General features: G+C 63.5%; 5 protein-coding genes across 7 annotated transcripts; 1 reads left to right on the top strand and 4 right to left on the bottom strand.

Moving 5' to 3' along the window:
* Positions 1-579: 579 nt before the first annotated feature.
* On the bottom strand, positions 580-4,461 carry GPR142 (G protein-coupled receptor 142). Its single transcript, XM_088065302.1, has 3 exons — positions 4,333-4,461; positions 2,152-2,301; positions 580-1,831 (listed from the first exon to the last, which is right to left on the bottom strand). The coding sequence occupies exons 2-3, from the start codon at positions 2,282-2,284 to the stop codon at positions 978-980; spliced, it is 987 nt and encodes a 328-aa protein (XP_087921428.1). The 5' UTR covers positions 2,285-2,301; positions 4,333-4,461; the 3' UTR covers positions 580-977.
* Positions 4,462-6,223: 1,762 nt separating this feature from the next.
* BTBD17 (BTB domain containing 17) lies at positions 6,224-9,420 on the top strand. Its single transcript, XM_014259439.2, has 3 exons — positions 6,224-6,340; positions 7,326-7,602; positions 8,112-9,420. Exons 1-3 carry the CDS (start codon positions 6,250-6,252, stop codon positions 9,190-9,192), a joined length of 1,449 nt encoding a protein of 482 aa, XP_014114914.2. The 5' UTR covers positions 6,224-6,249; the 3' UTR covers positions 9,193-9,420.
* Positions 9,421-10,602: 1,182 nt separating this feature from the next.
* On the bottom strand, positions 10,603-15,555 carry DNAI2 (dynein axonemal intermediate chain 2). Its single transcript, XM_088065598.1, has 12 exons — positions 15,373-15,555; positions 15,089-15,250; positions 14,884-15,008; positions 14,221-14,363; positions 13,565-13,678; positions 12,342-12,481; positions 12,029-12,151; positions 11,523-11,749; positions 11,246-11,381; positions 11,022-11,168; positions 10,735-10,932; positions 10,603-10,653 (listed from the first exon to the last, which is right to left on the bottom strand). The coding sequence occupies exons 1-12, from the start codon at positions 15,553-15,555 to the stop codon at positions 10,603-10,605; spliced, it is 1,749 nt and encodes a 582-aa protein (XP_087921724.1).
* A 920-nt stretch (positions 15,556-16,475) lies between these two features.
* Positions 16,476-23,382, bottom strand: TTYH2 (tweety family member 2). Of its 3 annotated transcripts, XM_088065296.1 has the most exons (15): positions 23,218-23,382; positions 22,526-22,698; positions 21,193-21,304; positions 20,681-20,901; positions 20,509-20,604; positions 20,355-20,427; positions 20,200-20,269; positions 20,005-20,060; positions 19,822-19,914; positions 19,654-19,746; positions 19,432-19,574; positions 19,149-19,334; positions 18,989-19,067; positions 18,539-18,551; positions 16,476-17,654 (listed from the first exon to the last, which is right to left on the bottom strand). In XM_088065296.1, exons 1-15 carry the CDS (start codon positions 23,344-23,346, stop codon positions 17,611-17,613), a joined length of 1,581 nt encoding a protein of 526 aa, XP_087921422.1. In that variant the 5' UTR covers positions 23,347-23,382; the 3' UTR covers positions 16,476-17,610. The 3 variants fall into 3 exon arrangements, with proteins under 3 accessions (XP_087921422.1, XP_005530738.2, XP_087921421.1); XM_005530681.3 differs by lacking the exon at positions 18,539-18,551; XM_088065295.1 differs by lacking the exons at positions 16,476-17,654; positions 18,539-18,551 and adding an exon at positions 17,661-18,193.
* Positions 23,383-23,823: 441 nt separating this feature from the next.
* Positions 23,824-25,436, bottom strand: RPL38 (ribosomal protein L38). Its single transcript, XM_014259441.2, has 5 exons — positions 25,415-25,436; positions 25,171-25,202; positions 24,836-24,896; positions 24,130-24,252; positions 23,824-23,921 (listed from the first exon to the last, which is right to left on the bottom strand). Exons 2-5 carry the CDS (start codon positions 25,171-25,173, stop codon positions 23,896-23,898), a joined length of 213 nt encoding a protein of 70 aa, XP_014114916.1. The 5' UTR covers positions 25,174-25,202; positions 25,415-25,436; the 3' UTR covers positions 23,824-23,895.
* Between the last annotated feature and the right edge of the window lie 1,966 nt (positions 25,437-27,402).

Here is a 27,402-nt window from a genome sequence, read left to right on the forward strand (position 1 = left end):
CTCTGTGCCCTGCCACGAGCCAGCTGAGGCCCTGCCCCCCCTCCGGGCACCCCCTGGTCTGTCCTGCCCCGTCTCGGGAATCCGAGAGGAAAGGCTGGACGGTTTTGGGGGATTACGCTAAGGACCTTACAGAGAATTAGGGTGGCGGCAGGGCGGGTTTGGGGGGCTGGAGGATGCCAGCTCCCTGCCCCGGCAGTGCCAGCTCCGCAGTGTCCCGTCCCTGCCCTCTGCTGGCAGCTGGGGATAGGCTGGCACGGCACGGCCGCTCCTCCAGCGTCACACCAGTCTGGCACTGGTGCAACTGGGAGGGCAGTGCTGGGTGCACCCGATGCTGGGGGGCATTGGTCGGGGGGCTGCAGCTTGGCTGCTGCCAGGGGGATTAATGGGAGGGAGCCAGGAGCTGTGATCTTACCAGACCCCACTAGTGGGGACAGCAGACCCTGTGGGTGCTCCCTGCAGCACTCCCGGGGGTGGGCAGGGGGTACGGGGGTGGGGCAGGGCAGGGGCACCCTGTGCCAAAGACGCTGGTGCAGGGTGCCTCTGTTCCAGCTGCCCGCGGGGAGCCAGACCCAGGCAGAATTTTGGTCTCAGCACTGCAGTTTATGGAGTGGCACCCAGTGGGCACCACGTCCCTGTCAGGGCTCACAGGAGCTCACTTGTGCCCCCCACCCCTCACCAGGGGCAGCCCCTGGGCTCCCCAGGACCCTTGGTGCCACTGAGCTGGGCATGTCCTGGGTGAGTTCCCTGGGTGAGTTCCAATTTTGCGTGAGGGGCTGAGCATGGGCAGGGCTGAGCTGCCCATCCTGGGGTGCTGCTGCCAGGCAGGCACCACGATATCCTCAAAGCAGCGTCTGGGCACAACCACCTCCTCCTGCCGCCACCAGCAGCAGCAGCAGCGTTAACCCTGGCTCCGTGGAGGGTGGGGTCTCCCTGGCTGCCGGTGCAATGCGTGGGGCTGGGTGGGCACCGGGCCCGGCTCAGAGCGCGGTGCTGCCCAGCAGCTTCAGCGGTTTCAGGGCTGGGGGAGGGAAGTGACCACTGCCACGGCGGGTGTCCTGCCGGGGCTGTCCCCGCAGCACCTCGCCCACCGTGCGGCGGAAGGTCTGGCTGACGAAGCAGTAGAGGAAGAAGTTGAGGGAGGTGTTGAGCATGGCCACCATGTTGGCGATGTCCAAGGCCAGGTGCACGCGCCAGTCCCTCCTGACCGAGGCCACGTAGAGGTGGCACATCATGACGATGGTCCGGGGAGCCCAGAGCACGACGAAGACGGTGGTGACGGCCAGCAGAAGGGCCGTGGTCTTGCCGCCCCCTGCGCGCCTCCGCCGCTTCAGCTTGCGGATGATGACGGAGTTGGTGGCCAGGAAGATGCTGCAGGGCAGGAAGTAGATGGTGACGCAGTGCAGCCACTTGAGCGCCGTGTCCAGCGCCGTGGGGGGGTCGGCGTCACGCCACATGTCCAGCCACCAGTAGAAGGGGATGCCGGTGGCCAGGGCCACGGCGAAGACGGCCGCGATGATCTTGCGGGTGCGCCGCGGGTAGGACACAGTGCGGTAGCGCAGAGGGTGGCACAGGGCCACGTAGCGGTCCACGGTCAGCAGGACGGTGACCCAGGTGGACGCGTGGTTGGCCGTGAACTCCAGCACATTGACGGTGTGGATGAAGGCGCTGGGCACTGCCCGTGCCAGGATGGCTGTCTGCAGGATGAAGCCCACGAAGATGATGAAGATCTGGGTGAGGATGTCGGAGGTGGTCAGGGCCAGCAGGTACCAGTAGGACGATTTCTTGGTCCTGGTGGCCAGGCGGGACAGGGCCACGGCAGTCAGGATGTTCACTGCAGGGAGGGAGCGATGGGTGGAGGTGAGAGCTGGGGGCTCACAGCCCCACCCTGCAGCTCCCGGGGCTGCCCCGGCTCCAGCTCAGGGGAGCTATAAATATCCCGGTGCTGTGGGGATTTGCTGGGCTGATTAATCTCTTCCGTGTGCCAGCCCAAGCAATGCAAATACCATCTGTCCCCGTGGCGGTGGCACCTGCCCTGGGGCCGGGCAACACAGCCGGGCACTGGGGCAGGTCTGAGGCTGGGGGGGAGCAGGTAAAGTCCCTCCATCCTGAGGGCTTTTCTTTCCAGCCCCTCAGCCACCTCAGCCCCCTCACCTGGCAGCCCCAGCCCCAGCAGGACGCTGTAATACACGACGGGGATGATGCCGACCAGGCAGGGTGACCTCTCCAGCTCCGTCTCCGGCCGTGCCCACGGCACCGCCGAGCTGTTGGGCATGGGGACCGTCATCTTCCACCAGGGATCGGCTGTGAGGAGAGACAGGGAGCATCAGGGGGATGAGGGTCCTGAGGGCACCTGGGCGTGAGTTCAGCATGACATGCCACGGGGGGCTTGAGAACAGGGACCATCACCTGGGCATCCCCACTTTGGCTGGACCCCAGTTCCCTTGTCCTGCAGCATCCATAGACAGTGGGCAGCTCCAAAATGTGCCACCGCAGGCAGACCTGGGGCTGCTGCACCCACGGGAGACAGTGCACCCCAAACCCCCTGTGCCTTGTCCCAGCAGAGCCCCCTCTGCCAGAGCTGCTCCTCCTCTAGCCCTCAGCCCCGCTTCTGTAGAAAACCGGATTAAAACACCATGTTCTTGGGCAGCTGCCAGCAGAGGGAGGCTCTGGCCCCCAGCCCGGGCTGGGTGCCACCAGACGGCTCCCAGTGGTGGCAGAGAGGACCCAGAGGTGCCGATGGGAGGTCCCAGTGGTGCCAAATGCGGGGTGGCCATCTCCAGGCCACTAAGTGGGTCCTTTCCCAGTTCCTCAGGCTGAGGCAGCGGAGCTGGAGGAGCCTGGGAGCGGCCCTGCCCCACGGCCCTGCCCGCATCCACGCCCGTATCCGGATCCTTATCCGGATCCGCATCCTATCACTGCCCTGATTCCTGCCCCATCCCTGCCCTGATCCGTGTCCCGTCCCTGTCCCGTCCCTGTCCCATCCCTGCCCCATCCCTGTCCTGATCCCTGCCCTGATCCCTGCCTGATCCCTGCCCTGATTCCTGCCCCGTCCCTGTCCCATCCCTGTCCCATCCCTGCCCCATCCCTGCCCTGATCCCTGTCCCATCCCTGTCCCATCCCTGCCCCATCCCTGCCCTGATCCCTGTCCCATCCCTGTCCCATCCCTGCCCTGATCCCTGTCCCATCCCTCTCCCATCCCTGTCCCATCCCTCTCCCATCCCTGTCCCATCCCTGTCCCATCCCTCTGCCCACTCCCTACGCCCGGATCGTGCCCACGCTGCCCTCGCTCATTCATAAACCATGAGTGCTCCACCCCCTTCCCCGTCTCTGCGCTCCTATTGGCTCAGGGGTTCCAGCTCCAGCCAATCGGATCGGGGCTCCGCGGGAGGGGTGCGGCCAGAGCAGAGCGCCGCGTTCTGATTGGTTGCAATCCCCCCCAAATTTACATCCCTGGGGGGACCTCCAGACCCGGCGCCGGGTGGGAAATGAGGGGAGGTCCTGGGACCGGGGCTGTGGGGTCCGGGGTGGTCCGGGGGTTGTGGGGTCCAGGGGGGTCCGGGGGTTGTGGGGTGCGGGAAGTCCTGGGACCGGGGTTGTGGGGTGCCCTGCACCTGGGCCCGGCAGGTGCGGGGTGCTATTTGGGGTGGGGGTGTCTTGGGATCGGGGGGTAAGAGATGCAAAGGCGGGTCCTGAGCTGAGGGAGGGGGCACGGGGCGCCACGCTGCTCCCAGTCTGACCCTGGCCCCGGGGGCACCCCAAATTCCCCTTGTCCCAGACACCGCAGACACTCGATGGCTTCGGGGCCGCTGCTGGAGGGGAGGTCAGGTCCCTCTCCCTTTCCGGGACCCCCAGTGATGGATCTGCTCTCCCAGAATTGCTCGAGGTGTGTGTGGGATCCCGGGGGTCCCACCTCCCAGACCCTGGAACTCCCGGCCGGGACCCCAGCAAGATCCTGAGCACAAGATCTTGATCCTGATTTCCCCTGAGCACAGCTCGACGGAAAAGAAGAGGGGGATGGGGAGTAGAGGGGTGCTAATTAACTGCAAATTAGCTCCGGTTCATCAGCAGGAGGTCCCGTCCATCCACGTCCCCCGCGGAGCTGGGGCATCGATCGGCTGCAGCCGCTGCGCGATCGCCTTAACCCTTTCCCAGCCCGATCCCCTTTGCACTGCTGGGCGGGTCGGGTTCTCTCTGGGCCTCCCTTTGCTCCCCCCGCCCGGGCTCCCGCTCCCCAAAGCCCGCGGGACAGGGACTCTCACCTGGGTGGCCCCAGTGCCACCCGCCGGGAGTGCAGTGCCACCTTCCCTGGCTTGGTGTTTCCCACGGACATACCGTGTGAGAATCCGTGTCCCCACTGGTGTCCCTGTCCCCGCCGGTGCCCGTGTCCCTGCCCGTGTCCCGGTCCCCGCCGGCACCCGCAGCATGGCGCAGCCTCCGGGGCGCGGGGCACGGGGCGGGGGGAGAGCGCCGTGGGCAGAGCCACGGGCAGAGCCGCGGGCTGGGCTGGCCGGGCACGGGGACGTCACCGACCCTCGGCTCCCGCTGGAAGGGATCACCTGGGGAGCTCCGAGTGACCGTGACAGAGCGTGTCCCCGCCCCAGAGCAGTAGGGATGGTGGTCCGGGGGCAAGTGAGAGGCTGGGACCGCGGCCACCTCTGGGGACCCAGCGGAGCGGGTGTGGGCAGGGTGTGACGTGTGGCTGTGCACACGAGTGTGATTCCGTTTGGGCTCTGCCCTGGCTGCTCCTGCCCGCTGCCAGGACACCGTGCCCGTGCCTCAGTTTCCCCAGCTGCACAGGGAAGGGGCTGGTGTCCCCTGCCGGTCCCTGGGTCCAGCTCCATCTCCCCAGTGCCCCCCCAGCCCGCGGGGACAATGCCCTGGCACTGCTGCCTGGCACAGGTCGCTATGGTGAGCCAGCCCCGCAATCTCCGGGCCAGCACAGCTGCTCCCTCACCTCACTGCCAGCTGGGAGCTGTCACCCCTGGTGACCTCCGGAACCAGCCCCCTGCTCCCCCGTGTCCCCCCACGGTCGCCTTACCGCCGTGAGCAGCCGATGCCCCCGCGGGGGACACGGGGGTCCCCGGACCGTGGCTGCCGCCCGGGCTGGCACGGAGCCGGCGGCGCGCCGGGCACACGCTTCCACAAGCTGTTGTTTATCAGGCGGGTGGTGAAATGAGGCGTCGGAGGACGCGCTGAGCCGTGAACCGGCTGTGCTGCGGCGGGGGCCCCGTTTCCCGGGCCCCCACCGTGCAAGGACACCAGCCCGGGCGGGGCGCTCTGCCGGCACCGCGATTTTGGGGGTCCCCTGCCCACTCGGGACACAGGGTTTGAGCATGGCCCACCTGTCCGTCCCCGCAAGGGAGCCCCAGCAGCGTGGCATGGGGGTGACCGGGGTCTTGTCCTCAGTCTCCGCGCCCATGGGTCAGGGACAGATGGTGATCCCACACCCTCGGCAGCTGCAGCGACATCTGCCCACGCTCAACATCTGGAACCCGTGTCTGAGCCCGTGTTCGAACTGCTGTGCAGGGGGACGGGGCTCCTCGGCAGTGGGGAAGGGGCTGCTGTGTCCCTGCGAGCCGTGCTGCCTCCTCTGTGGGGTGCGTTCCCCCGCCCGGGGTCCTGGGTCCCCACACCACGGTGCCACCGGGGCCGGAGCCAAAGCGGGGTTGGCACCACTTGGCTGACACCCCGCTGCCCCTTCCCTGCTCACCCAGCGCCACCCCAGCCTGCGCCTGTGGCACCGGGGCTTTGGGGGAGTTCGGGTTGAAGCCCCCCGAGAGGTGTCGGGGGCCAGGGAGGCGGCGCAGGGCGCACTGGCGGCCTCTTGGCTGCAAAGGCTGGGAAAAGGGCAGGCAGTTCCTGCCGGCAGCGCGGATGCCATGGTGATGGGCTGCTGCCGGCATGAATACCCATGAGCCGGGGGGAGCGGGAGGCCACCGAGCTGTGCCCTGAATGCAAAGACCCCGGCACAAAGGGCCGCGGCCACGCGTGGGGGGCTCCGGCGCGGCGGTGCCAGCAGCAGGTGCCACACGGCGACGGCCCCGCGCCGCGGCAGCCCGGGGTGCGGGGCTGGGGCTGGGGGTCAGGGTGGGATGCAGGGAGGCTGGAAGCGGTTCCCGTGGCAACGGCCGGTCCCAGTTTCCACCAATCGATGCGGCGGCGCGGGCCCGCGGGCCGGGAGGGCGCGTGGCCTACATAAGCCCCGGGCGAGCAGCGTGTGCCGCACCCGGCAGATGCGCCTGCGACGCCATGGCCAGGCTGACGGGCACCCGGCCCGTGGCCACCCGCCGCTGGGGCTGTGCCGCCGCCTTCCTCCTCCTCCTCTTCACCGTGCAAGCCGGTAAGGGTGGCCGCGGCGGGGGGAGGCGCGGAGGGTCCCCGAGCCGTGGGTAGCGCTGCCCTCGCCGGGTGCCGGGGTGCGGCTCGGCGGCTGATGGAGAGCTGAGCGCGTGTCGCCGGCTGCCGTCGGGGTGCCGGGAAGGGATGGAAGTGGCTCCTGGATGTGCTGCACTCTCGGAGCCGGGTTGTGCTCGCTGGTGCCCCGGGGAAGGGCTCGGTGCCGAGGGCAGACAAGTCCAGCACCGCGGGGTACAGGGAGCCTGCTCCCCTTCCCCATCCCCGCTCAGCCGGACTTAAGCCGGCGCTGGGAAGGGTAATCCGTCAGCAAGACGGGATTTGAGAGGCAAGATAGGTTTGAGACAGACGGGGCCAAATTCCTTCTGGGGGAAGGATGCTCTGAGGAGCTTGGGAGTGGTGTCAGGGAGAAGAGGAGAGGAAGGAAGGGTCCCAGTGCCCACAGGAGCATGGAGACCCCTGTTCCACATTCCCAGATCCCTCTCCAGTCCCTGTTTGGGATCCCAGCACAGACCCGCAGTGACATGAGTGTCTCTGCTCGGGAGCCCATTCCTGGGTGCGGGGCAGAGCGTGCCTGGCTCCCCACACCCTCGGGCTCTCTGTCCCCCCGTGTATCCATCCGGGATGCGAGGGATCAGGGCAATGCCCGGGGCTCGCTCTGCCCACAGCGGGGACGGGATCGGGACAGGCAGACCGGGCTGAGAGCCAGCGCTGCCGGCACCCGGCCATTTCCCAGCACACCCCAGCCTGGGACATGGTGGTCTCAGCCCTTCTGCTGCAGAAAGGCAGTTTTTTGGCTCTCAGGGACACAAATGTCCCCACGTCCTTTGTTCCCCCACACCCCCTTGGCACCAGCAGCCCTTTGGCAGTGGGGGAGTGGAGGCGGGAGGTGAACAGCCCCTCGGTAACCCCACCCTACCTCAGTGCATGGGACTGGGGTGCAGCTCTGGGACGGTCCCATCTCCCTGCAGCCCAAAAAGCCGACTTTAGCGGGGACTCCACGGCGGCCACCATCAACCACTCGCTGACGCTGCTGCAGCGGCTGCAGGAGCTGCTGCAGAACGGCAACGGCAGCGACTCGGTGCTGCGGGTCCGCTCGGCCGCCTCCGACGAGCCCAAGGTGTTCCACACGCACCAGCTGCTGCTGAGCCTCCAGAGCGAGGTTTTCGAGAGCCTCCTGCGCAACCAGAGCGTCGTGACCCTGTACGAGCCGCCCGAGACCGCCGCGCTCTTCGAGAAGTTCATCAGGTGCGTGGGGACCCCGCGGGATGGGGAGGTCAGGAGGATGCAGCTCTCCTGGGAGCCACGGGGAACTCCACGGGATGGGGATGCCCAGAGGGATGCAGCCAGGGAAGGGAAATGTTCCTTGGGAGCCACAGGGACCTCGTGGGATGTACATTTTGGGAGGGATGTACATTTTGGGAGGGATGCAGCCCAGGAGGGAGGATTCTCCCCTGGGGACCATGGAGATCCTGAGGGATGGGTGTACCTGGAGGGATGCAGCCAAAGAAGGTGGATGCTCCACTAGGGACCTCATGGGATGCAGCCAGGGAAGGAGGATGCTCTCCTAGGGACCACGGAGACCACATGGGATGGGAACACCCAGAGGGAAGCATCCAAGGAGGTGGGATGCTTCCCTGGGAACCCTGTGGGGTGGGAATACTCAGATGAAAGCAGCCCGGGGCAGAGGCTGCTCCCCTGGGAACTGAGCTGCCAGGGAGGGGTGTCCCAAAGTCACCACCCTGTGTTCTGCCCAGGTACCTGTACTGCGGGGGGGTCTCCATCCTGCTGCACCAGGCCATCCCCATGCACCAGCTGGCCAGCAAGTACCGGGTCTGGGGGCTGCAGCGCGGCGTGGCCGAATACATGAGGACCCACCTGGCCAGCGAGTCGAGCCAGGGCCACGTGGTGGGCTGGTACCACTACGCCGTGCGCGTCGGCGACGCGGCGCTGCAGGAGAGCTGCCTCCAGTTCCTGGCCTGGAACCTGTCGGCGGTGCTGGGCAGCGCCGAGTGGGGCTCGGTGAGCGTGGAGCTGCTGCTGCTGCTGCTGGAGCGCTCCGACCTGGTGCTGCACAGCGAGCTGGAGCTCTACACAGCCGTGGAGAGCTGGCTGAGCCGCCGGCAGCCCGAGGCGCCCGTGGCCGAGCGGGTGCTGCGCTCCATCCGCTACCCCATGATCGCGCCCAGCCAGCTGTTCCGGCTGCAGGCGCAGTCGGCGGTGCTGGCGCGGCACCGCGGCGCGGTGCAGGACCTGCTCTTCCAGGCTTTCCAGTTCCACGCTGCCTCCCCGCTCCACTTCGCCAAGTACTTTGACGTCAACTGCAGCATGTTCCTGCCCCGCAACTACCTCGCGCCCAGCTGGGGCTCCCAGTGGGTCATCACCAACCCGGCCCGGGACGACCGCAGCACCAGCTTCCAGACCCAGCTGGGGCCCAGCAGCCACGACGCCGGCAAGAGGGTGACCTGGAACGTGCTGTTCTCGCCGCGCTGGCTGCCCGTCAGCCTGCGCCCCGTGTACTCGGACTCGGTGGCGGGCGCCATCCAGCCCGTGCGCATCGAGGACGGGCACCCGCGCCTCATCATCACCCCGGCCATGAGCAGCCCCGACTTCGCCGGTGTCAGCTTCCAGAAGACGGTGCTGGTGGGTGTGCGGCAGCAGGGCCGCGTGCTGGTCAAACACGCCTACAGCTTCCACCAGAGCTCAGACGAGGCGGCCGATTTCCTGGCGCACGCCGACCTGCAGAAACGCACCTCCGAGTACCTCATCGACAACTCCCTGCACCTCCACATCATCATCAAGCCTGTCTACCACTCCCTCATCAAGGTGAAGAAGTAGCGAGGCACAGCTGGGTCCTGCCATGCTGGCCCCAGCACCATGGGGGGAACGCTTGGTCCCGTAGGTAGATGGGGGTCCTCTCGCTGGGGGGCTCCAGGGCTGTGCTCTGCACTGCCCACCCCTCCCTGAGTGTTCCCCTGCCACATCCTGTCCCCATCGCTGTCCCTGGGGATGGAGGATGCTGGGAGCGCCCCAGACCCATGTAGGGGGTGCAGGAGGTGAAACGTGCAGCCCATGGGCACATCAGAGCCCTCACTGGGTGCGGGGACAGGGACAGGGACAGCCCATCCTTCCTGTGAGGCAGCCCCGGGGTCCCTCTGTGTGGGCAGCTGGGTCCAGCTCAGGAGCTGCCCAATCTGGGGGTGAGGGGCCCATCAGCCTCCCCCAGTGGAGGAGGGGTGGGGGGCAGCTGCCCCATCCCTGTCCAGGTACCCCCACCCCTTTCCTAATAAAGCAGAAAACGAGTGTGGGACGTGTGGGGCATCTTTGGGGTGACAGCTCAGCTCCTTCTGGTGGAACTCCTGGGAAGGAAAACACCCATCCAGGCATGGATGCATTTCCCTGTGGGGATGTGGGTCCCTGCTTGGGATGGGTTTGGCATGGGGAGAGCTGGCCCTGGCAGGGCTGGCACAGGGCGCTGCACAGGCACTCAGGAGGATCACAGACGTGTCCCCAGTGCCTGGGGAAGGGACGCAGCAGCACCCCCAGGGCTGGGTTGGGGTGTGAGGGAACCCTCAAACCCCATCCTGGCATCGCTCACCCACGGGTGGGTTCAGCCCCTGAGCAGAGCCTGGGGAAGGGTCCTGCTGGGGGGCTCCTCCTCAGCCCACAGAGAGCCACCTGTGTGATGTCCCCATCGCTGTGACGGCAGCTCGTTAATGATTAATTATGGGGGGTTAAGAGTTGGGGTGGCTGCCGGTTCCACCGGCAGGGCTGTGTTTACCCAGCACTGATAACCCAGCCCGGGGGCTGCTCCTGTGGGGACACAGGGCTCTCCAGCTGCCACCAGCCACCCTGCTGTGCCCTGCTCCACGGGCTGGGGACACTGGGGGACACACTGTGGGTGCCTGGCTGTGCTCAGCCCCTGGCTTTGAGTGTCCTGGGTCAAGGAAAGGACAGGAGGAGCAGGAGGACGTGACTTTCCCAGCCTCTGCTCGACCCTGCTGTGACAAAAGAGGAAATGTGACGTGGAAAGCCCCGGTTTATTCACACCAAAGAAAATCAGGATGCAAAGGCCAGGGAGCAGCTGTGGGGTCAGGGGGCTGTGCAGAGTCCCCCACTTGCCACCCCAGGAGGGAGGAGAGCCCAAGAGAGCTGCCTGGCTTGGCGATAGTGGCCTCATCCCTGCAGCAGCTCTGGCATGGAGGGGAAAGGAAGGCACAGCTGGAGCACACTGACCTTGGCATCCTCCTACTCTTTCTCCTGCTCTTCCTGCTGTGCAGCTGCCTCGCCCTCTTCACTCTGAAAGACACCTGATATTCACCCTGTCCCCTGCCCTCGGTGGGGTCCCTGCCATGGTGGCCACTGTCCTGCCCCCTTTACCTCTTCGGGGACTTCCATGCCCCTCCTCCGCCGCTCTGCCTTGATGTTGGAGAAGAAATCTGCTTGGGCCTGCTTGAACACCTCCTGGGGATCCTCCTGCTCCTCTGGCTTGGCCCGCAGCCTCTCCTGCTCCCGCAGCAGCCGCTCCCGATATTTGTCCTGCAGGACCTTCTCCCGCCTCGCCTCCCGCTCGAACATCTGCGGGGAGATGTGGGGCTGAGGGGCGTGGGGGGCACAGCACAGGGCTGCAGGCAGAGTGTGGGGCTTGGCTGGGACCTGACACATACTGTGGAGGTCAGGGTCTTCTCGTTCTTCCGCATGGTGCAGAGGCCTGGGGAGATCTCCAGGAGGGACACGGTGCCCTGCCTGGTGCCACAGCCAATGATGCGCCCGTTGTCCTGCGAGCACAGGCTGAGCAGGGGATCGTTGGACACCTGGGGACAGGGCACAGCTGGGTGGTGACACTGGGCCTTGGGGTGATGCGAGGCTCCCAGAGGCGCTGGGGACTCACCCTGAGGCTGAGGGAAGGTTCTTTCTGGTGGAAGAGGAAGTCCCAGATGTCCAGGGTCCCGTCCGACCTCGCGGTGAAGAACACGGCCGGCTTCACGGGGCTCCAGCACGCGTCCAGCAGGTAGGAGGTGTGGTACCTTCCAGCAGAGCCACCCCTCAGCCACGCTGGCACCGCCCTGCCTCGGTCACCGGCCCATCCCAGCACTCAGACCCCACTGCCACCCACCCTGAGCGTGCTCTGACACCCTGGGGATGATTTCTGGCCCACTGACACCTACTTGGTCTCCATAATTGATGATGAATCCATGAGCTCCTCCGTCCAGATGCGAGCAGTCCAGTCACCGACTGACAGGAAGACTTTGGGGAAGAAGGGGTTCCTGGTCACTCTGTAGACAGCCCCGATGTGGCTTCTGAAGATGTTGGCGATTTTCTCGGGCGGTGTCTTGGCGTCACGGTTGCAGGAGATGATGATGCCCTGCTCTGTGCCCACCAGGAACTTGGTGGGCTGGGGGTGGGAGCAGGAGGGTGCAGCTGTCAGCAGGATGGAGACCCCATGGTGTGGAGGGCAGCAGAGGATCCTGCTGCAGCCAGAACCCTGACACCCACCACCACTGGGGGTTTAGGGACCGAAATGCCAGCAGGACCCCCTGTTTTTGGAGCACATCAATCCCCAGTTCTTCTGAGGGCATCTGGCCTTGGGCTTACAGGGGTGACCAGACACTGCGCTGTGCCCAGCTGGGCTCCCCCTCCTGCCCAGGCTGGGTGTGGGCACAGGGACACTCACCAGGACAGGTGCAAAGTCCAGGGAGCTGGCACCCAGAGCTGCCTTCAGCTGATCTTCCCGGGTGATGTCCAAGATCAGCCTCTCGCTGGGCTGAGACATCTTGCGGATGTCCCACCACAGGACCTGTGGGGACAAGGTGTGGCAGGGACTATGGGGACAACTTGCAGCACAGCCAGAGGTGCAGGCAGTCCTGGAGCCCCGTGCCAGCCTGGGACACCTGGATCTTGTGCTGCTGAGGGGCAGAGCAGGCACAGGAAGCTCTTTCAGGACCCCTCAGGAGCTGCTGACCCCTTGCCCTGTTCCAGCTCCTCACCTGCCCGTCGGTGGAGCCTGAGAAGCACTCGGTGCCCGTGCGGGAGGGCAGCCAGAACGCTCCGTACACGGGGTCCCTGTGGCTGAACTCCACAGGGGTCATCTCCATGGGCAGCCCTCCTTTCCTCGTGTCCCAGTACACTGGGAAGGAAAAGAAAAGCCCTTGCCCAGCTCCTTTACTTGTCATGTTTCTCCCACTGTCCAAGCTGGAACAGGGAGCAAACCTCACCCAGTGCTTCCCAGAGACCGTCCAGAGAGGTGGAAGCACAGCACCCATTCTGCTCATCCCCTGGATTCATCCATCATCCATCCATCCATCCATCATCCATCATCCATCCATCATCCATCATCCATCCATCATCCATCCATCCATCCATCATCCATCCGTCCATCCATCCATCCATCATCCATCCATCATCCATCATCCATCCATCATCCATCCATCCATCATCCATCATCCATCATCCATCCATCATCCATCATCCATCATCCATCATCCATCATCCATCCATCCATCATCCATCATCCATCCATCCATCATCCATCATCCATCCATCCATCCATCATCCATCATCCATCATCCATCCATCATCCATCATCCATCCATCATCCATCATCCATCCATCCATCATCCATCATCCATCCATCCATCCATCCATCCATCCATCCATCCATCATCCATCCATCATCCATCCATCATCCATCCATCATCCATCCATCATCCATCCATCATCCATCATCCATCATCCATCATCCATCATCCATCCATCATCCATCATCCATCATCCATCATCCATCCATCATCCATCCATCATCCATCCATCCATCCATCCATCATCCATCCATCCATCCATCATCCATCCATCATCCATCCATCCATCCATCATCCATCATCCATCCATCATCCATCCATCCATCCATCCATCCATCCATCCATCCATCCATCCATCATCCATCATCCATCCATCATCCATCCATCCATCATCCATCATCCATCATCCATCCATCCATCATCCATCCATCATCCATCCATCCATCCATCATCCATCATCCATCTGCTGTGAAGGTCTCCTTGGCACGGTGCCCTCCCCTCCCTGGTCACCGGCTCAGGTGAGCACACACCTGTCCCCAGGCAGATCCCAGGCCTTCTCCTGAGCTCATCCCAGTGATGCTGGCAGTGCAGCAGTGCTGGAGCCAGGCCGGAGCAGAACTAACCCCCCTCACCTATCTGCCCGTTGTAGCAGCCTCCCAGCACATGATGCCAGTCCTTGGGATTGTACTCCAGGGTCACCACAGGGGACGAGGGCTTGAGGACGAGCTCTGGGGTGTAGGGTTTTTCTGCCAAGGAGGGATGAGTGAAGAGCAAAGGGTGAGGGCAGCCCTCCAAAAGCAGCCCCCAGCCCACCCTGCTGCCCCCACCCCGTTCCCTGACAGAGCCGTGCAGGATGAGGTGCCCATGTCACCTCATCCTGGGGTGACATGGAGACAGACCCCCCAGTACACAAAACTGCATTGTCACCCCTCTTCTTTGTCCTTTTCACTCCAAAATGCATCAGGCGTGACAGGCTTGGACAGATCAGGGCAAGTCTCACCCTGGGCTCTTGCTGCCTCTTTCTTCCTTCATTGCCAATTGAACCACATCAACACAAGACCCTCATCCGAGGCTCCAGGCTCTGCTGCCTGTCCTGGCTCCAGGGCCATGGAGTGGGATTTTGGTGATTATTTCCCACCTTCCGGCTCCTGTTTCTCCCTGTTTTTGCACTGCTGTGAGGGCAAAGCAGGGGGCTCCCCCCGTGACCCTCCCTGGAGTTCTGCAAGGCCTCATCCTGCTCTCTGAGACACAAAGTGCTTCCCTGAGCTCCTGGTGGGATTGCCCTTACCCAGATCCCAGATGTAGGAATCAAAGTTCATGTCCTTCCTGCTGTCCTGGAAGTCCAGGCTGCAATAAGCCACGGCCACTGCCCTGTTGGCGTCGGGGTGCCAGGAGAGGTGCGTGGCCATCCTCCTGGGCGTGTTGGGGTCCCTTTGGGGAGACACATCAGCCAAGACAGGACAGTTGGCAAATCCCTGGGATGAACATCTCCCAGAGGGAATTGTGGGAATCACAAGGAAACCAATCTGCAGCCCTCAAGCCTTGAGTGCAGGAAATGATTCTCCTGGGGGGCTGGGCAGGGGGAGAAGAGTTGATGATTTCATCGTTGTTCCAGTTATACCTTTCTAAAAATTCTATCATCTTACTGGATCTGACTCCTAAACATCCCTGATGTGGAAATTAACCTTTGAGGCACCAAAAATAAGAAGGAAAATCCTGAAGCGCCATCAGGAGATGCTCAGAGCTGAGTCTGACCCTGGTTCCCAACCCCAAATCAGCTGGGCAGGGCGAGGGGCAGGGATGGAGTGATGGAGCAGGGAGGGCTCAGCAGGTCTCTCCACCCACAAACAGCACCAGAACCATCCCAGACTCACTGGAATTTAACTCCTAAAATTTTCCCACTTTCTGTGAGGGTGCTTTGACCTCTGGTGAGCCCCCCCTGCTGTGCTACCTGAGGACATTGATAGTTTTGGCTGAGGGCTGCTCTTGCTCCTCATCTTCCTCCTCCTCTTCCTCCTCAAAATATTCCTCGTAGATGTTGATGGTGTTGTTCTGCCTGATGTAGTGCTCCATCAGCTGCAGGGACAGCATGGCTGTGTCCATGGGGGGCTCAGGGGGGCTCAGGGGGTCCGGGGGAGATCAGGGCAGGGTCTTACGGAGCTGAGGCGCTGGACACTCCTGGTGTAGACCTCTTCCCTCTCCACCTCCTCCCGGTAGCGCGTGGTCAGCTCCGAATTCTTGGGGTCAATGTGCTTGGGCCACCCCCCCTCCACATGGTTCACACCCTTGATGGCCACCTGTGCCCGCTCCGTGTTCACCTGGGCACGGGGACACGTAGGGCTCAACAGGTGCCTGACACACCTTGTCCCCTCAGGCCGGCTGCCCTCCACGTGGCTGACATCCCGGGATGTCCCCGCCATCTTCTCTGTGTCCTCCATACCTCGTGCAAGGCCATGACGGGGCCCTCCTGCACCGCAAAGTCCACGGGGTCCTGGGGGATGAAGTCTTCAGCCAGGCTGGGGTCAGGTGGGATGTCCACGGTCACCTCGGCCAGGAAGTCCGAGAAGCTGCAGGGCCGCCCGAACTCGCTGCGCTTCCGTGTGTACTCGTACTTGATCTCCATGGTGGGAGGGGATGGGAAGGACTGGGGGGCCTGGGGATGGAGGGTCCTCAAAGGGAGCCCCAAAAAGTAGTGGGGGCCTTAGGGATGGAGAGCTCCAGAAGGGATGGAGGGCCTTGGGGAAGCCTAAAAGGGAAAAGGGGCCTCAGGGAGGAAGAGAGGGTTCCAAAAGAGAGTGGGAGCTTCTGAGAGGATCCCAGAAGGGAGTGGGGTTTTCAGGGATGGAGAGATGATGGATCTGGAAGGGAGTGGGGATCTCAGGGAGCTCCAAGAAGGAGCGAGGGCTTCAGGGATGAAGGGCCCCAAAAAGGAGTGGGAGCCTCAGGGAGATGCAAATGTGAACAGAGACCCTGGAGAGGAAGGATGCTGAAAGAGACGGAGAACCTCAGGGAACCCCTAAAGGGAATGGGCTCTCGGATGGAGGACCCCACAAAGATGTGGGGATCCTTTAGGGCCCCAGAAGACAGTGTGGGCCTTGGGAATGTCCCAAAAGAGAACAAAACCTTCAGGGAGTCCCAGAAGGACCCCAAGGGAACGTGAACCTCGGCAAACCCCAAATGTGAGCAGGGATCCTGTGGAGGGAGGACTCTGAGAGGGCCTCGAAGGGCAGCGGGAGCCTCAGGGAGCCCCAAAACGAATGCGAGCCGCAGAGAGGGAGTGATGAAGCACCCAAGGTAACGAGAGACCCCGGTGGGGCCCGGTCCCGTCGGGGCCTGACCGGGGACGCGTCGCCGTTGCCAGGCAACGCCTTGAGTACCCTATCACGTGACACAGGCACTGCCGTCACGTGACACACCCAACGCCCTCCCCGAAATGGCGGCGAGCACGGCGTCACGTGACCGCCGCCATGTTGGGAAGGTCAACGCAGAGGCGCCCCAAACATTGATTATCCCCTCCAAAAAAACCCGCACGGGAGAGATTAATTTAGTCCAAGTGTTTATTATCTTTTCCCCGCAAAGGGCACATACAAATCCAGCCGGACTCCAGCTCCCAGCCGGAGTCCTTCAGTTAGTTCACATGCGGTTACAACAGCTCTTCTACCAGTACCTTTACACGGAAATGTTAAAAGCCAGAAAAATAAAATAAAAAAATCCCTCGGGATTTTCCCCAAGGGGAGGGATGCTAGTCACGGGGAATATGGAGAGGGGGACTCGGGGGGGATGTCGTGGCCCTGGGTGGGGGCACAGCCACTGCCCTGTCTGCACCCTTTGGGGGTGTGGGTGGGATGGGGCAGGGGGTCCATCCCTGCTCCAGGGGGAAGGGGCCTTTCCTGGGGATCCGTGTGCCAAAGGGCAGCCCCAAAGAACCACGTTCAGCTTGTGCTGCTCTCTCGGCTCGTCATCCTGGGAATTGGGGATGAGCCCTCAGGGGTGGCAGGTCCATGTTGTCCCTTCCCAAGGATACCCCAGCAGTTCCTCTCCCAGGGGATCTGCGACCACTCCAGGGCTGCAGGAGGAGGGGAGCCTGCCCCAGCCCACACCTGCCCTGGGGAGCCAAAAAGAGCCTAAACCCACCCAAAAACCTGCTATATAAACACCACTGCAGTGACCCCTGCCTGGAACAGAGCCAGCACCTCCCACAGCTCCCAAATCCTGGGGGGCAAAGCAAAGGAAAACCAGCAAGGCCAAGACATCCGTAATTCCTGGGCCTGGGACCGCTCCCTCCAGCCGGGGGGCAGCGAGGGGGGCACGGGGAGCTGGGATAGCCGGGAAAGGGGGTCGGGAAGGGGTTGGGATCACTAGTGGTTGGTGCTGCATTGCTACGGGAGCCCCTGCCCGCACCCAGAGGCAGCGTGTCCCGGGATTTGTGCTCCAGAACATTCCCGAGCTGGCGCAGGGACGGGAGAAGACACCGGAGACCCCTCCGTGCTCCCGGGAGCCCGTAAGGCAGCAGGGTTTGGGTCCGGGGGGCTGCCGAGGGCAGTGGGGTGCTGGGGGGCTCCAGGCTCGTCCTCCAGCCCCCGCCGTGTCTCCCACCACGCGTTCTCTCTCCGGGGTCTTTGGTTTCCCGAGCGGAATCTCCTGCTAGGCCGGGAAGTCGCCGCGGTGCCGGACGTGCTCATCGGTGACCGCCAGGTACGTGGCTCTCATGCTTGGGGAGTACTGGGGGGCCACACGGGGGTCAGCACCCCAAAACTCCCCAGCCAGCCCCTGCGCTGCCCCGTGGGTTAATCCCAAATTAATCTGGTCATGGAAAGGCTCAGACCCTGCTCTCAGCCTCTCTGAGGGCTGGGGGATATAAAACCACCCCCCCCAACAAACCAGGACCCTTCAAGCCTGTCCAACTCTGCTTCATCCCTTCCCATGTTCATCCTCCACCTTCCCAGCTCCAGCCCAGCCGCAAATTCACCCCAAATCTTCCCGTGGGGTGTGTCTGTGGGATACCAGCGAGCCCAAGCCTCCAGCCCCTCCAGGATCGAATTCCTCCAGGATTTCACAGCAGGGAGCATCACCCCCGCCAGGCATTAAGGAAGATTATTTTGAGTCTGTTATTCTGGACTCGAAAAGTCTTTCCTCAGGGATCTGAATCCGGGGTAAATTAGACTATTCAGGGCTGGGAGAAGTGCTCCAATTAATCCCCCCCACTCGGGAGGAGGCTCTCGCCAGCTGCCAGGTCTGTGAGATGGGATCCAAGCCTCCACCTGATTGAAAAAATCATCCCTGGAGGAGGGGAGCACAGTATTCCTGCCACGGCAGCATTCCTGGAGTCACTTCCTGACTGGGAGGAGTTTCACTGCTCCAGGGATGGAGATAGGGACCAGCATCCCAATGTGTGGGAGCTGAAAATCCTGGAATGTGGCTGGGCACAAAATGTGGCCCAAAATGTGGCCCAAAATGTGGCCCTTTGTACCCCCTCCCTGAGCTCTCTGCATCCCAAAAGCCAAGCAGGAGAAGGGGATGAAGGGAAGTGTGGAAGGGTGAGGAGAGGGGAGAACCTCCAGGATAAGCCCCAGGATAAGGAGGGAGAAGGAAGTGGCTGAACTTACTCTTGATGGGCAACTTAGCTCCAAAATAATGGATGCAAAAATTAAAAGAAATCACAAAAAAAAAAAAAAAAAAAAAAAAAAAAAGACAAGGAATAAAAAAATAAAGCAGCAATACCAGACAGGGCAGGATTAACGAGCAGGGAAATGGGAATGTGAAGGGACAGACTGCGAGGAGCATCCCCTGAGAGCCAGAATGGAGAGGAAACACAGGGGAGGGAGGGGAGGGTTATTTTGGTGTCCCCCAGCATGTGGCTGTGCCCCCTGCCCATGGGTAGCCAGGAACTGAGTTAGAGCCGGGCAGGGGAGCCACGTCCTCTGCCAGGGCAGGAGGGACCCGGATCTCCCCTCCCTGTCCCACCCTGGCCAGCGGCTCTCGGTGACCCAGAGCAGCCACCCAAGGTGACCCCCCCCGGTGTGTCACGAGGATTTGGCCTCTGTTGGCCATCGTACCGTGGGGGGAGGAGAGCCTCTGCCGATGAGGGGCACGTTCTCGTAGCGGGGGTTCCCTCCGAAGAGCACGGCCTGGTTCCTGGGGGGCACAGGCAGACCCCCGTCACCGCCCGTGCCCAGCACGGCTCCCTGCCCGCCCCGGGGGCTCGGGGGGTCTCACATGTACTCGGAGACGGGGGCGTTGGACACGGTCTGTGCCGGGGGGTGGAGGCTGCTCTGGCTGCCCAGGCTGCTGCTGTAGCTGCAGAAGCTGCGCAGCTGCCCCCGGGGCGGGCGGTGCGTGGCGATGCGCCGGGCCTGAGGGTTGAAGGGGTCCTCCTCGTCCATGTCATCGTAGTCCCGGTCCCTGTGGGGACAAGGTGCTGGCACAAGCCCTGGCTCCCAAAGGCCGGCTCTGTGCCCACGGTGAGGGCGGGGGGCTGGGGCAGGGGTCTCACACCCACCGCCCGCCCAGCTGCTTCCAGGCGCGCGGGGCCGCGCAGATCACCGTGGAGAAGGCGGCGGCCGCCAGCAGGGAGAAGAGCCCGAGGTAGAGCAGCCCCTCCACGCCGTCGTAGCAGATCCCGATGAGGCCATCCAGGTAATCCTGGCGGGACACGGGCAGGGAAGCGCTGGTGGCACCGCAGGGGGACCCCAGGGCTGGTCCCCAGCCAGCCCCCCCTCACCTTGTGCAGCCCCCGGCAGTCCAGCAGGGCCGTCAGCTGGTGCAGGCTGCTCTCTGAGGAGTTGAGGAGCTGCTGGACACCCAGAAGGTCTTTCTGTGGGAAAAGGGGGGTCAGGCAGCTCTGGGGAGCAGAAGGAGGGATGGGGATCCCTGTTCCCCCATCCTGTACCTCAGCTGTTGGAAAGAGGGGCAGTGCATACTGGATGAGCCCCTGGATCTGGATCTGCATGGTGGTCAGCGAGCGCTGGAACACGGTCAGAGCCTGCAGGGGGGAGTGGGGAACAGTCACAGACCCCTCCCCAGCCCCAGGACACCCCCGGCCCCAAGGGGGGAGTGTCCCCTGCCCCTGTACCTGCTGGAAGGGGCTGCTCAGGCTCTGGTCACAGTACAGGTAATAATGAACCACCTCTGCAGAGAGAATGGGAACATCAGCAAGAGCATCCCGGGGCACAGGGAGCTGTTGGGGACACAGTGGCAGTGGGGGGGCACCGGACCCCTGGCTGGGTTTTGGGGTCCTGCCCGTGCTCACCTCACAGCCAGCTCTCACCTGCGCTGATCTCATCGTCTGTCTGGTTCATGATGAACTTGTCCGGGGCCACGCAGAAATCGCTGGTGCCCTGTGGGGACAGAGAGACGTCCCTGATGCCCAGAGTGCTCGGCACAGCCCAAACCAGCCCTTCCCTCCCCTCCTGCCCCACTCACCACCGCGGCCGCCGTGTCCACGGCCAGGGAGGCCCAGCTGAGGACCAGCATGAGCAGCCCACAGCACAGCATCCTGCAGGGAGAGCGGGGAGCACGAGTGGGGAGCATGGCTGGGGGTCCCCACGAGCCCCACGACCATCCCCGGGGTACTCACATGACCAGGAGGCAGCGGGAATGCTTGGCCAGCCCCAGGCAGGCCAGCAGGCAGACGGTGAGGACGAGGATGAAGAAGAGCAGGTAAGCCAACCACCTGTGTGCAGAGGAAGGCTGTCACACATGGCCAGCTCCCCAGCCCTGCTGGGACAGCCCGGAACGCTGGAGCTCACCGGTAATACTCGACATAGGCGACCTGTCCCGACAGCTCGGTGAGGTCAGCGCTGACGCCCCGCCAGGCCGGCAGCCCCTGGAGCTGCAGGGCAATGCTGCTGGCCAGCTGCTGAGTGAACTTGAGGGTCTGCACGTAATCCCCCCGCGAGGCCAGGAGCTCGTTCAGCCGCGCCAGGTGCTGCTCCAGCCCTCCCTCCATCTGCAGCGTGGTGCTGGCAACCTGCGGCCACCGGGATGGTCAGCACCCACCAGCCTGGCAGAGCTGCCCCCATCCCTGGAATGCTCTTTCTTCCACCCTGCTGTGCCCAAGCTGGATCCATCCTTCAGAACAGCCCTGCCATGGCCCTGACCCGGCCCTGCCGGGCCACAAAGGTCCCATTCTGTGGGGTGACGTCACCCTCCCGCGCTCGGCACGGCGCGGCCAGCCCGCGGGCTCGGCCGGACGTCCCTCCCTGTGCTTTTACCAAACCCAGCACAGGGCATTGATGCACCCTGGGGACTGCAGCCCTACCAGGGAGTCGATGCCAGTGAGGGTCTGGTTGGCGTGGTCCAGGGCATAGAGCAGCTGGAAAACCCCGTCGTTGGTCTCGCTGTTCCCATAGAAGCCAATGCCAACGGCCGCGCTGTGGGCAGAGAGGGGACCCCGATGAGAGGGGAGGGACACGCTCACCCCGCTGGACAGGGGACACTCCCCGGGGTGTCCTGCTTTTGGGGCAGGGCAGAGACAAAGAGTGGGACAGGGACAGTGCCACGATGGGAACTTGCTCCTGCTGGTGGCCAGGGGACGGCCGGAGCCACTCCATGGGCATGGTGGGTTGGAAGCTCCTCCTGCCAAACCCTGAGAGATTGAGGGCAGAGGGGCTGGGCCAAGCAGATTAGGGGGATCCACTGGAAGCGCCGTGGCTCCTGATTAAACCTTCGGCTGGGAGCTGAAGCGGCTCCAGGCCCTGTGGCGAGCTCCCTGCAGCTGCTGCAGAGCTCCCCACGGAGCTGGGATGGAGCTCAGAGCTGGCTCCGAGGACAGAGGTGCCCATGGCCGTGTCCTGAGCACGTGCCCACACGTGGCCAGTGCACACGCTGCTCACCAAACTCCGCTACAACCGACAGGCACCGGCCCGCTAATGGCCACCGTTAGCCCTTGCACGGCCACCAACGGGCTGCTGGGGGGGTTTAAAGCCCCTGGGAGCTGCAGAGTGGCTCTCTGCCGTGGTGGGGCGGCTGGGGGAGCTCGCTGAGCTCATTAGTGCTGTTTCCCTGTCTCTCCGTTTCCCTGTTCCGTGCGAGGCTCGCAGGCAGCCATCTCGCTCCGCCCCGGCCAAGCGGCCCCTTTGTCTGGAGCGAGGGTCGTGGCCAGGCAGCCAAAGGAGCCCGTGGCCCATCCTGCTCCCACCCAGGCCAGCAATGCCAGGGGACACTCGGGACAGCTGCCCTGAGAGTCCTCCCAGCTGTGGCTGTCCCGAACCGAGGTGGGCTTGGACAGCCCCCAGAGCGGTGCCGGGTGAAGAAGCGTCGTCCCCTTGTCTAATTGTTGTTGCTGCAATTAAGGTCGGGCACAAGGGAGCTGCCAGCTGGGTCACGCTGCCGCCCGCCATCTGCTCTGGGCTGGGATTAGTGATCGGCCACGTTCCCGCCCGGGATTAGCCGGGAAGGCGGCACAGCCGTGACGGGGACGGGGATGGGGCTGGCCCGCAGCTGGTCCCTGGGGCTGCCCCAGCAGCTGCACGGGAGGAGGCAGGGATGGAGCGCATTTAATTGAACAGATCTAATTAAAGCGACTCGCGGCTGGAGCGCAGAGTCCCCTCGGTGACAGGGGGACAGCACCGGGTCCCTGTCCCCGTCCTCACCAGCAGATGAGCCCGGCGGTGACGGCCATCCAGGTGACACAACATGAGTGGGGCCGCTTGGTCTCGGGGTCCTGGTCCCTCTTGCAGCAGCACAGGCAGATCAGGTACACGATGAGGAAGAGGAGGTTGAGGCCGAGGCACACGGCGGCCACCAAGCCCAGGAAAAGCAGCGACTGGAAGAAGAGAGGGGACAGTCATCAGCCGTGACCCGCTGGTGTGCCCGGGATGCGGCCGCGTTCAGCCCCACGGGACTGTCACGTGGGGAAGAGGAAGTGTCCCTTGTCCCCATCCCTGTCCCCATTCCCACGCAGGGCCCCCGAGCCGCGGTGGCCGAGCCGGGGGGTGCAGCCGCCGCTTGCCGGGGATGTCGGGGCACCGGGACCCCGGCGCTGTCCCCCCTCCCCATGCAGGGGTCACGGCGGGCCGTGCCGGGGCGCCGCGGCGGGCCCGGGAGCGCGGGGCAGGGGCTCCGGAGGAGCGATGGAAGCGCTGAGGCCGGGAGGGGAGCGGCGGGGCCGGGGGTGCCGGTACCGGCTGGCCCGGGCGGGGGGGGCCGGGCGATGAAAGGCGCTTTGTGCGCCGTGAGATCAGAGCCGGCGCCGGGAGCCGCCGGGGAGCGGCGCGGGGAGCGCGGGGCGAGCGGGACCCAGCGCGGGGAGAGCCCGGGGAGCGCGGGGGTCCCGGGCCGGTACCTGCTGGTAGTCGGGGTCCTGCGGGCGGAAGGTGCTGGGCACGGGCTGAGGGCTCTGGCCGGGGGGCGGGAGCCCGTGCAGCCAGCCCGCCCACCAGGGCGCCAGGTAATCGGCACGGGCGGGCCCCATGGCGGGCCGGGGGTCGCCGCGCTGCCGGGCGGGGGGCGGCGGGGCCGCCACGCCGCGGGCTCTGCCCGCCCGCCCCGGACCCGCCCCGGCAGCCACCCACCGGCACCGGCACCGCCCCCCGGGCCCGCCCCCGCCAGCTGCGCCGTGTCCGCGGCAGGGACGCCGCCAGCGGGACACCGCGCCCCAAAGCTCCTGCGGGACGGGCACCGCACACTGTCGGGCCCCGCCGTACCGGACACCGCGCACAGGACACGCCGCTGGCCCCGTGTGCCAGCCCGGGCCGGGCCATCCCCACCTGTCACCCCCACGGCCACCCACGAGCAAGGCGGTGGCTCAAGGTCTGGTGACCACACGTACCAGAACCGACCCCCGCGCCCCTCTGATGGATACAACACCAGCCCCAGGACCCCCGGAATAGCTCTGAGAGCCCTGGAGTGGCTCCAGGGCCAGGAACAGCAATTTGTGAAACACCAAACGTGACATTTCGAACAGTTTTTTATTTATTTTAACAAACACAGAGAATCCAACAGGTAGCCAGCTGATCCCGGCTCATTTCAGCTCCTTCACGGCCAGACCTGGGGAGGAGAGAGAGGACGTGGTTTGAGGGGGGCTCAGGAATGGACAAGGGGTGCCTGGAGCCCTCCAGCTCTGCAGGGACACCCAGCACTGACCCAAGGCACTGGTGGTGACACCAATTCCAGGGACACTGGGAACTCTGCAGGGACACTCCCACAGGGAGGGGACTCTCACAGCCCCTCTCAATCCCAAAGATTCCCAGGATACCTGGGGGCAGGGACTGCTTCAGCTTCTCAGCCTTCTCCTTGTCGGTGATGACCAGGGTGTAGAGGTACCGGCTGCAGCGCACCTTGAACTTCACATTGTCCTTGTTCTTCTTGATCTTGACAGCTGTGGGGTGGAGGGGATGGCAGGGACACCCCAGTGTCATCCCTGGGAAACCCAACCCGCTCCTGTCCCCGTGCAGAAACCTCCAGCTCCATCCAGAGCGGGGATGGGGAGGAAAAAGCTGCTTGAGGGCTCTCTCAGTGCTCAACTCTCCCACCAAAACATTCCCGAGGGATCCTGCGACAGCCAGATCCAAACAAGCGGGAAAAGAGGGAAAACTCTTCCCGTGTTGTTGAACAGTGAGACGAGGCAGCTCTTCATCTCAATTATCCTCATTTTGTGGTGGCAACAAAAATCCCCCGATGAGGATGAATCACCCGTTGTGAGAGAACTCCCAACGTTCGGCATCCGGCAGAGCAGGGGGATATTTGGGAATTGCTTCCCGTGAACTGTGCCTGAGGTTTGGCCAAACAGCCCAGGGTGCCTGGGAACACCATTCCCCAGGAGAACCCAGCCCGGACCCCCAGGAGTGACCTCGGCCACAGCCACCCCAGGTCACCCCCAACACCTCGGCATTCCCAAGCCAAGGAGCTCCTCAGTGTCCACAGGGACACGCTGGAGCATCCCACCCTCCTGCCCCACTCACACTTGGCGTCCTTCCTCCGCGCCGTCAGCAGGAAATCCTTGATCTCCTCAATCTTGCGAGGCTGCAAAGCCAAACACAAACCCGTGGAATCACGGAATGGCTCAGGCTGGAAGGGACAGCTCATCCAGTTCCAGCTCCCATGAGCAGCGGCGGCTCCCGGGCCTGCAGCGCTTCCAGGGATGTGCTCTCCGCACATTCCCAAAGCTCATTCCCCAGGACCCCCGACCCACCGACCCCCCCATTCTGCAGCACGCCCACAACTCGGCAAGCCAGGGACCCCCAAATCCACCCCTCCCTCACCCCCGGGGACCCCTCGCAGCCCCCCGGCCGCTCACCATGGTTCCAGCCCGGCTTCGGTTGCTCCAACCTGCGGCATAAACGAACCAAGATGGTGTCAGGGCAGCCCCCCGCCCACCGCCTCCCCCGGCCGCCATCGGGTCCCTCCGCGCCCCCTCCTCCCCCGTGCCCGCCCCGGTGCCGCCCGGTGCCGCCAGGCCGCGGATGGCGGCGGATCCCCCGTTCCCCCCCCCCCGGCTCCCCCCGGCCGCCATCGCCCACCCGCAGCCGCTGCGCACACACCGGAAATGAGAGCGGCACTTCCGCATTCGGGCCTTTATTTCCTACGGCGCGGGCGGCGGCCAAAAATCTCCCGATGGCGGTGGCGATGATGGCGGTGGCGATGGCGGCCGAGGCTCAGGCCGCAGGACGGGCGGCGGAGGCCGCGGAGCGGATCCCGGGCACCTCCAGCCTCCCGGAGCCAGCCGGGCACGGGGAGCAGCCCGGGCTGCTTGCCGTTCCCGAGCCTCGGGATCTCCCCGTTCCTCCGCAGCCCTGCTCCCGGGAGATGCTGGTGCCCGGGTAGGGCTGTAATGGAGCGGTTTTACCACAAGAGAGAGCTTCAACCCCGCCGAAAGCCCCAAAACCATTCAAACCACCCCAAAACCATTCAAACCACCCCAAAACCATTCAAACCACCCCAAAAACCCGGGCAGAATCCTTGGGGATGGGTGACGAGGGGCAGGAACGCCATCCTGTCGCTGTCCCCATCCCTAAGGCGGATTTTGGGGTGCTCCCCAGGGATGCTGGATGGGGTCACCACCCCCAGGAGCTCCCAGTATCACCCCAATCCCAGTTACTGGGGTGAAACCCGCAGCTGCCAGCCCAGGGCTCCCACCCAGGAGATGATTTTAGGGTGGGATCCTTCTCCCCCGCCACCAAACGAGCTTTTTAATTGTTTGATTTACTTATCTCCTCTCTGATGGGCTGATCTACTCCGCTGCCTTTTAATTGCTCCCAAACTCGAGCGGTTTTTCATGTTTTAAGAAATGCTGAATGGTGTAATTAAACCCCTGGCAGCGTAAATCAGCGGCGCGGGAGGACGACAGCCCCGAATTAAAGCTTTTGGCATAACAATAAAACTAAACTGGCATGAAAAGTGCCCGTTTTGGCACCAGCGCTGAATGCTGATGCCGAGGGGGGCTGAGGCACCGTCCAGGCACCCCAAAATCCCCGGGGTTTTGTGGGATCGTGGAATGATTCGTGTTGGGAGGGAGATTAAGGCTCTCCCTGTTCCTTCCACATCCCTGGAAGTGTCCAAGGCTGGGTTGGACGTTTTGGAGCAGCCTGGGATAGTGAAAAGTGTGGGGGTGGAATGGGATGAGTTTAGGGTCTCTTCCCACCCAAACCATTCCATGACTTCATGATCCCTTCATTTGTGCCATTAATGAAGATATGGAATAACACAGGTCCCAGTGAGGACCCTGAGGGTCCCCGACGTCCATCAGGACTCTGAGCCATCGACCAGGACCCTCTGGATGGGGACATTCCAACCAATTCCTTATCCATCCACAATCCAGCCATTTGTCTCCCAAAACTGCCTCACCATGGGAGCAGGGGAAGGGGCTGGGTGTGGGGTGCCCCCTCCCCTGCACCCCTGGAGCAGCGTCATTCCCACCCTTCCCAGGGAAAGGAATCGCTTTTCCTTTATTAATAATATTTAAAGCCGAGTGGGTGCCTAAATCAACAAAAATAATTCATGAGAGTCATTAGCTCCTCAAAGCCAGGCTCTTTTTACGACCGACTTTAAATTTAAAAAAAAAAATAAATTAAAAAAAAAAATTAAAAAAATCCCAACCCCAAACCCCACCACGTTCAGAATCCGCAGCTTTTCCAAGACATCAAATGCGTTTCCTGCCGCCTCCCCCCCCGGCCCGGCTCCACCGCCAGAGGAAATTCAATTAACGGCCTTAATTCACCCTCCGACTGCCAGTTTTAGATTAAAAAAATCCTTCGGATTCTGCTCGGGAAGCGCCGTGAAAGGATCGGGGGGGAGGGTTTGAACCTCGTGGTTTGGGGGTGCTGTGAAGCCCCTTGGTGTGGGGTTTGGTGGACAGGTCAGTGAGGACCCTCCCTCTTCCTCCTCCTCCTCCTCCTCCTCCTCCTCCTCCTCCTCCTCCTCCTCCTCTTCTCCAGCATCTCCAAAGGCTCCGGGAGCTGCGAGTGCATGGAGTCACATGGAGGAAAAATGAGATTCCAAATGCACCCCGAGGTTTCCCATCATCCCAACG

Source organism: Pseudopodoces humilis, chromosome 21 (genome assembly GCF_049639895.1).
Source record: "Pseudopodoces humilis isolate 2021_Gansu_Grassland_sample_001 chromosome 21, ASM4963989v1, whole genome shotgun sequence".
Classification (NCBI taxonomy): domain Eukaryota; kingdom Metazoa; phylum Chordata; class Aves; order Passeriformes; family Paridae; genus Pseudopodoces; species Pseudopodoces humilis.